The 7,500-nt window shown below is 49.9% G+C and overlaps 2 protein-coding genes across 5 annotated transcripts in view; one reads left to right on the top strand and one right to left on the bottom strand.

Moving 5' to 3' along the window:
- Positions 1 to 4,940, bottom strand: part of LOC132993755 (spastin-like) — a 17,001-nt gene extending 12,061 nt beyond the window's left edge. The window contains exons 1-5 of one of the 3 annotated variants that reach the window (XR_009676517.1): positions 4,510 to 4,940; positions 3,421 to 3,504; positions 3,258 to 3,341; positions 3,090 to 3,164; positions 298 to 446 (exon numbers count right to left, since the gene is read on the bottom strand). Coding sequence is in view for 2 of the 3 variants with exons in the window: in XM_061063782.1 (XP_060919765.1) it covers positions 298 to 446; positions 3,090 to 3,164; positions 3,258 to 3,341; positions 3,421 to 3,504; positions 4,510 to 4,801 (684 nt within the window). In the remaining variant the exon portion in view is untranslated. The remainder of the gene's footprint in view (positions 1 to 297; positions 447 to 3,089; positions 3,165 to 3,257; positions 3,342 to 3,420; positions 3,505 to 4,509) is intronic. The other 2 variants (XM_061063782.1, XM_061063791.1) reach the window with 2 other exon arrangements.
- A 425-nt stretch (positions 4,941 to 5,365) lies between these two features.
- The window catches only part of psen2 (presenilin 2), a 10,201-nt gene continuing 8,066 nt past the window's right edge, over positions 5,366 to 7,500 (top strand). Inside the window, exons 1-4 of one of the 2 annotated variants that reach the window (XR_009676512.1) lie at positions 5,366 to 5,522; positions 6,786 to 6,922; positions 7,011 to 7,234; positions 7,311 to 7,452. Coding sequence is in view for 1 of the 2 variants with exons in the window: in XM_061063730.1 (XP_060919713.1) it covers positions 6,791 to 6,922; positions 7,011 to 7,234; positions 7,311 to 7,452 (498 nt within the window). In the remaining variant the exon portion in view is untranslated. The remainder of the gene's footprint in view (positions 5,523 to 6,785; positions 6,923 to 7,010; positions 7,235 to 7,310; positions 7,453 to 7,500) is intronic. The other variant, XM_061063730.1, reaches the window with a different exon arrangement.

The following is a 7,500-nucleotide window of genomic DNA, read 5'->3' as shown; positions in this document are numbered from 1 at the left end:
CAGGGGGAGCACAAACAGGAAGTGTTTCATTACTGTGACATCACAGGGGGAGCACAAACAGGAAGTGTTTATTTACTGTGACATCACAGGGGGAGCACAAACAGGAAGTGTTTATTTACTGTGACATCACAGGGGGAGCACAAACAGGAAGTGTTTCATCACTGTGACATCACAGGGGGAGCACAAACAGGAAGTGTTTCATTACTGTGACATCACAGGGGGAGCACAAACAGGAAGTGTTTCATCACTGTGACATCACAGGGGGAGCACAAACATCATGCGTGACCTTTGACCCACCCTCCTGTGAGTGTGAGCCGGGGGACGCTGCGAGCTGAGGTGAGAGGTGCGTTGACGGCCCGCTAAGGAAGACGAGGACGAAGAACAGGAGGTGATTGGTCGGCTGGAGGGGGCGGGGTTAACGGGGTCTCTCTTTCTGAAGACACCTGCTGACGACACACACACACACGCGTTAATAAAGACTGAACTTTTCTTCTCTTCACTGAGGACAGGTGTGTGTGTGAGGACAGGTGTGTGTTTGTGGACAGGTGTGTGTTTGTGGACAGGTGTGTGTGGACAGGTGTGTGTGTGGACAGGTGTATGACGACAGGTGTGTGTGTGGACAGGTGTGTGTGGACAGGTGTGTGTGTGAGGACAAGTGTGTGTGAGGACAGGTGTGTGTGGACAGGTGTGTGTTTCTGGACAGGTGTATGAGTACAGGTGTGTGTTTGTGGACAGGTGTATGAGGACAGGTGTGTGTGGACAGGTGTGTGTTTGTGGACAGGTGTGTGTGGACAGGTGTGTGTGTGGACAGGTGTATGACGACAGGTGTGTGTGGACAGGTGTGTGTGTGAGGACAAGTGTGTGTGAGGACAGGTGTGTGTGGACAGGTGTGTGAGGACAGGTGTGTGTGGACAGGTGTGTGTTTGTGGACAGGTGTGTGAGGACAGGTGTGTGTTTGTGGACAGGTGTGTGTGTGGACAGGTGTGTGAGGACAGGTGTGTGTTTGTGGACAGGTGTGTGTGGATAGGTGTGTGTGGACAGGTGTGTGTTTGTGGACAGGTGTGTGAGGACAGGTGTGTGTGTGTGGACGTGTGTGTGTGTGTGAGGACAGGTGTGTTTGTGTGGACAGGTGTGTGTGTGGACAGGTGTATGACGACAGGTGTGTGTGGACAGGTGTGTGTGTGAGGACAAGTGTGTGTGAGGACAGGTGTGTGTGGACAGGTGTGTGAGGACAGGTGTGTGTGGACAGGTGTGTGTTTGTGGACAGGTGTGTGAGGACAGGTGTGTGTTTGTGGACAGGTGTGTGTGTGGACAGGTGTGTGAGGACAGGTGTGTGTTTGTGGACAGGTGTATGAGTACAGGTGTGTGTTTGTGGACAGGTGTATGAGGACAGGTGTGTGTGTGTGGACAGGTGTGTGTGGACAGGTGTGTGTATGAGGACAGGTGTGTGTTTGTGGACAGGTGTATGAGGACAGGTGTGTGTGGACAGGTGTATGAGGACAGGTGTGTGTGGACAGGTGTGTGTGAGGACAGGTGTGTGTTTGTGGACAGGTGTGTGTGTGTGTGAGGACAGGTGTGTTTGTGGACAGGTGTGTGTGTGAGGACAGGTGTGTGTGTGGACAGGTGTGTGTGTGTGTGTGTGTGTGTGTGTGTGTGTGTGTGTGTGAGGACAGGTGTGAGTTTGTGGACAGGTGTGTGTGTGGACAGGTGTGTGAGGACAGGTGTGTGTTTCTGGACAGGTGTGTGTTTGTGGACAGGTGTGTGAGGACAGGTGTGTGTTTGTGGACAGGTGTGTGAGGACAGGTGTGTGAGGACAGGTGTGTGAGAACTGGTGTGTGAGGACAAGTGTGTGTGGACAGGTGTGTGTTTGTGGACAGGTGTGTGAGGACAGGTGTGTGTTTGTGGACAGGTGTATGAGGATAGGTGTGTGTGGACAGGTGTGTGTTTGTGGACAGGTGTTTGTGTGAGGACAGGTGTGTGTGGACAGGTGTGTGTGTGTGTGTGTGTGAGGACAGGTGTGTGTGTGAGGACAGGTGTGTGTTTGTGGACAGGTGTGTGTGTGGACAGGTGTGTGTGTGAGGACAGGTGTGTGTGTGGACAGGTGTGTGTGGACAGGTGTGTGTGTGTGGACAGGTGTGTGAGGACAGGTGTGTGTTTGTGGACAGGTGTGTGTTTGTGGACAGGTGTGTGAGGACAGGTGTGTGTGGACAGGTGTGTGTGTGTGAGGACAGGTGTGTGTGTGAGGACAGGTGTGTGTTTGTGGACAGGTGTGTGTGTGAGGACAGGTGTGTGTTTGTGGACAGGTGTGTGTTTGTGGACAGGTGTGTGAGGACAGGTGTGTGTGTGTGGACAGGTGTGTGTGTGTGTGTGTGTGTGGACAGGTGTGTGTGGACAGGTGTGTGTGTGTGAGGACAGGTGTGTGTGTGAGGACAGGTGTGTGTGTAGACAAGTGTGTGTGTGGACAGGTGTTTGTGCACAGGTGTGTGTGTGTGTGAGGACAGGTGTGTGTGTGTGGACAGGTGTGTGAGGACAGGTGTGTGTTTGTGGACAGGTATGTGTTTGTGGACAGGTGTGTGTGGACAGGTGTGTGTGTGAGGACAGGTGTGTGTGTGTGGACAGGTGTGTGTGTGAGGACAGGTGTGTGTGTGTGGACAGGTGTGTGTGTGTGGACAGGTGTATGACGACAGGTGTGTGTGTGGACAGGTGTGTGAGGACAGGTGTGTGTTTGTGGACAGGTGTGTGTTTGTGGACAGGTGTGTGAGGACAGGTGTGTGTGTGTGGACAGGTGTGTGTTTGTGGACAGGTGTGTGTGGACAGGTGTGTGTGTGAGGACAGGTGTGTGTGTGTGGACAGGTGTGTGTGTGAGGACAGGTGTGTGTGTGTGGACAGGTGTGTGTGTGTGGACAGGTGTATGACGACAGGTGTGTGTGTGGACAGGTGTGTGAGGACAGGTGTGTGTTTGTGGACAGGTGTGTGTTTGTGGACAGGTGTGTGAGGACAGGTGTGTGTGTGTGGACAGGTGTGTGTTTGTGGACAGGTGTGTGTGGACAGGTGTGTGTTTGTGGACAGGTGTGTGTTTGTGGACGTACCTGAAGCTGGACCCTGCAGGTCAGAGCTAGTGGTGTACGAGTCTCTCCGAGTCCCAGACTCTGAGAGAACCCCGACTGGAGGAAGAAGAACCACGAGTAAGAAACAAGTCATTAAAGGAGAGACACCGTAAAGTCCTGAATAGAAGACCGGGGGGGGGGGGATCTGACCTAAAGTCTGCAGCCGCTCTCTCGCCATGATCAGGTTCGTGGTCATCTTGTTCTGTAGACGTCTGTCGCGCTCTCGTTTCTCTGCTGGAACAGAAACGAGGAAAAAACAACTTCAACGACCAGCGACAACCAAAGATCAAGAGACCGTTAGCTTTAAACTCACCACTTCCTGTCACCTGCACGGCGAGGCCTTTCTCCAGCTCGCTGATCCCTTGTTGGTACCAGCCCACCGCCAGCTGCTTGTCACCTGAGAACACGTCGGCCAATGAAAACCCACATCTTCTTTGAGAAGATCAATCATTCTTACACTTTCTTAGAGACAGACGTTGGTAAGTTTTAAAAACTAGCATGATTTTGAAAGTGGCATTCCCTCAGTGCTCCGTCTGCATATATAAAAAACAACAAGGAGAAAACAAAACATTTATTATTATTTATTTAAGCTTTCTGTGAATGAGTTCAGACACCTAAGTGACAGAGTTTGTCCACCAGAGGGCGCTGCTGGACTCTAAAATGAGACATGTATCTGGGTCACAGAACAGAACCCATGTGAGGGTCTGCGTGAGTCTGGTTTATGTAAGGCTCCTTAAATCTCTTCAGGAGGACTACAGAGTCACATATGTTAGCTTGATGTTTTAATCTCACAGATTGAATGTTTTAATTCACACGATGTTTTTATTATTCTGTTTGATCCTCTTACACAGACAGGACTGAACTACTCCTAATGAGAGGATTTAAAAGTTTAACATGAAGAAGAAAGACTGAAGGATAGCTCCGTCTGTCAGCACGGTGAGATGTCTTTCACCTCTTTAATAAAGGGTCCTCTTTGTGTCCTCACAACAGCCTGATCTTAGACAACATCACCACACTCAGGTGTTATTATTATGACACAGGCTCACTGTGCACAGTAATGAATCATTAATGAGAGAAAGACTCAGACAGCCTGCAGGGATGCAGCACACTGACTCTATGATCTGTTAAAGAAACTCAAAGCTTCTCCTCTTTGTGCTCTCACGCCGGACTCCATACAGAAATCATTCATTTTAATGTGTGCTGAAAACAAACAGGAGCTTGTTCTAACAAACACTGATTGTGTTGACACAGAGACCTGTCAGGGTCAGGTCTTTAACTCGGCATGCATCACATGAACCAAGCAGCGTGTTCCGGTGTATGTATGGAGAAAGTGTGATCACTTTCACCGATAAACACATCGTTAAAATCACTGATTTTCAGATGGAGGTTTTGTGTGAGATACCTCGCTCGTCCTCATCGATCCTCAGCGCCGCAGAGATGAACTCGAAGGCCCGCCCGTGGTGACTCCTGACCCGGTCTCCTCGCTCCAGGCTCCCGCTGCTGTCACACTGCTCCTCGGCTCCGGGTTCGGCTCTGACGGCGGCCGTGGAGCGGGTCCACAACCGGCAGAGGAGCACCCGGAGGAGGGACAGCACGGCCAGCAGCGGGTAGAACACCGACACCAGCACGCCCAGTTTACCGGGACCGGTACCGTCACCGGCGGGCTGTGTGTCCGGGAGAGCCGCGGAGCTCATCCACAGCCATGTCCCAGCACACCGGGCCGGCTCAGCTCAGTCCAGAGACCCGGTCCGGTTCGGATTAACGCGCTGCTGCTTACACACTTCTTCACGTTACCAGGCGGGTCAGACACAAAGTGTAGAGCGCCACCTGCTGGAATAAAGTGGAACTACTGTCTTTATAATATCCGATTTTTGTGTTTAACTTTTCTTTAACGTGACGTTATTTTATTTTTGTTACGTGGTAATACTAACGATTTAAATTAATATTTATCTGTCTTATATTTTTATTTTATTAAAAAATAAAGTATTATTTTTAGTATTATTTTTTTGGTAGGCCTATTCTATATTATTTTTTATGTTTTTTTCAAATCGTTATTTTTTTGTGACGTGGTAATACTAATGATTTTTTTAAATTAATATTTATCTTTCTTATATTTTTATTTTATTAAAACATTTTTCAGTATTATTTTTTTTCAAATAATTATTTTCAATAATTATTTAATCATGTTATTAAAATGAATCTATTAATTTATTTTATTATTCAACAAATACATTCTTGGACATCAGATGACTCTCGCTCGAGGTATCGCGTGTTTTTTGGTGACGTCGTAGCACCACGTGACGCGCCAGCACCACGTGACGCGCCGATCAGCTGACTGCCGGGTTCCGGGTTGTCGGTCGGTGTTTACTTTGAAATCAGCTTCTTCTTCTTGTTCGATCTCCGCGGCTGAATCAGGTAAAGTCTTTTTATCAGATTATTAAAAGTCAAACCAGCAGCTTCATTTGAATCATGAATGTTTATTATTCGATCTGCGGTCGATTAAACGTCCTGACAGGAAGTCAACAAAGTGACCGTGACTTTAAAACAAACAAACACATCCAGCTACAGAGAGATGAGATGTTAAAGTCAGGCTTTAAACTGTCTGTGGATGTGACTGCAGGGGCGGGACTAGAGGTCTGGGGGGGCCCAGGGGGGACGGGGGTTCTCCTTCCTGCTTTATTTTATCATTAATATTGTAGAAAAATGAGACTACTGTGGCTTAGTGTGGCTTCTTACACGATTAAATACCAACTGTCAACGGGTATCCCAGCTCTAAAATCATTCAAGCTGCCATCTTTGATATTCTGGAGCTGAAAGCGACCACGTTTAGTAAAAGGAGGGTCACTTTTAACGAGGTAAATTTGAAGAACTGAAATAAACTCTAAATGCAGAGTCGACTCGTCAGACTGTGATTTAGGAAAACCAAATGCTTCACAAGATATTTTTCTGGTTACCATGGTAGCAACTTATCAGTTACAGGTAGCCCCGCCCTGACTCCTCCCCCTCAGTCACCCATCATTCACTAAATGAACATCATGCTTGAATCTGGACATTCAGAGACCATAAATCAGCTGATAGTTGGAACATTTGATCCTCGGCGTCGCCCCCTGCTGGTCATCAGAAAGAATTCAGGTTTCTCTCTTGGCGTCGCCCCCTGCTGGTCATCAGAAAGAATGCAGGTTTCTCTCTCGGCGTCGCCCCCTGCTGGTCATCAGAAAGAATGCAGGTTTCTCTCGGCGTCGCCCCCTGCTGGTCATCAGAAAGAATGCAGGTTTCTCTCTCGGCGTCGCCCCCTGCTGGTCATCAGAAAGAATGCAGGTTTCTCTCGGCGTCGCCCCCTGCTGGTCATCAGAAAGAATGCAGGTTTCTCTCTCGGCGTCGCCCCCTGCTGGTCATCAGAAAGAATGCAGGTTTCTCTCTCGGCGTCGCCCCCTGCTGGTCATCAGAAAGAATGCAGGTTTCTCTCTCGGCGTCGCCCCCTGCTGGTCATCAGAAAGAATGCAGGTTTCTCTCTCGGCGTCGCCCCCTGCTGGTCATCAGAAAGAATGCAGGTTTCTCTCTCGGCGTCGCCCCCTGCTGGTCATCAGAAAGAATGCAGGTTTCTCTCTCGGCGTCGCCCCCTGCTGGTCATCAGAAAGAATGCAGGTTTCTCTCTAACAGCTTGTGTGCTTTGTGCAGCAGCCATGAACGCCTCCGACACCGACGAGGACTCGTATAACGAGAGGACGGCGTTGGTCCCGTCTGAGAATCCTGAGGTGCAGTCCTACAGCCCCGATGCTGACCACACCCCCCCTGACAGCACGCCATCCAAAAAGGTAAAGGTCAAAGTGTCCATATTGAATCTTTCAGTCTCGATTGATGATGGTGTAAAACGTTGCGTAACGGCGCCCTCTGCTTGTCCAGCCTCAGGTGACCAGGAGGGCAGGTCCGGCTGCAGCAGACGGCGTTGGTGGTGGCGGCGGTGGCAGCTCGGATCAGGAGGCGGATGCTGAGGACGAGGAGCTGACTCTGAAGTATGGAGCCAAACACGTCATCATGCTGTTCATCCCCGTCACGCTCTGCATGGTCGTGGTCGTCGCCACCATCAAGTCTGTCAGCTTCTACAGCGAGAAGACCGACCAGCGACTGTAGGTCCCCACGCCGCACGCCTCATGTATGACTCCTCCTCCGGGAACAGATAACCATCACATTTGTCCCCTCTAGGATCTACACGCCGTTCTCGGAGAACACGTCGTCTGTGGGCCGTCGGCTCCTCAACTCGGTCCTGAACACCATCATCATGATCAGCGTCATCGTGGTCATGACCATCCTGCTGGTCGTTCTCTACAAGTACCGCTGTTACAGGGTCAGAACCACTTCCTGTTTCTGGAAACAAACGAAGTCAAAGAATCAA

The sequence above is a fragment of the Labrus mixtus genome, chromosome 2, assembly GCF_963584025.1.
Source record: "Labrus mixtus chromosome 2, fLabMix1.1, whole genome shotgun sequence".
NCBI lineage: Eukaryota > Metazoa > Chordata > Actinopteri > Labriformes > Labridae > Labrus > Labrus mixtus.
Note: the sequence above shows the minus strand (reverse complement) of the source record. Positions and strands in the feature narration are given on the sequence as shown.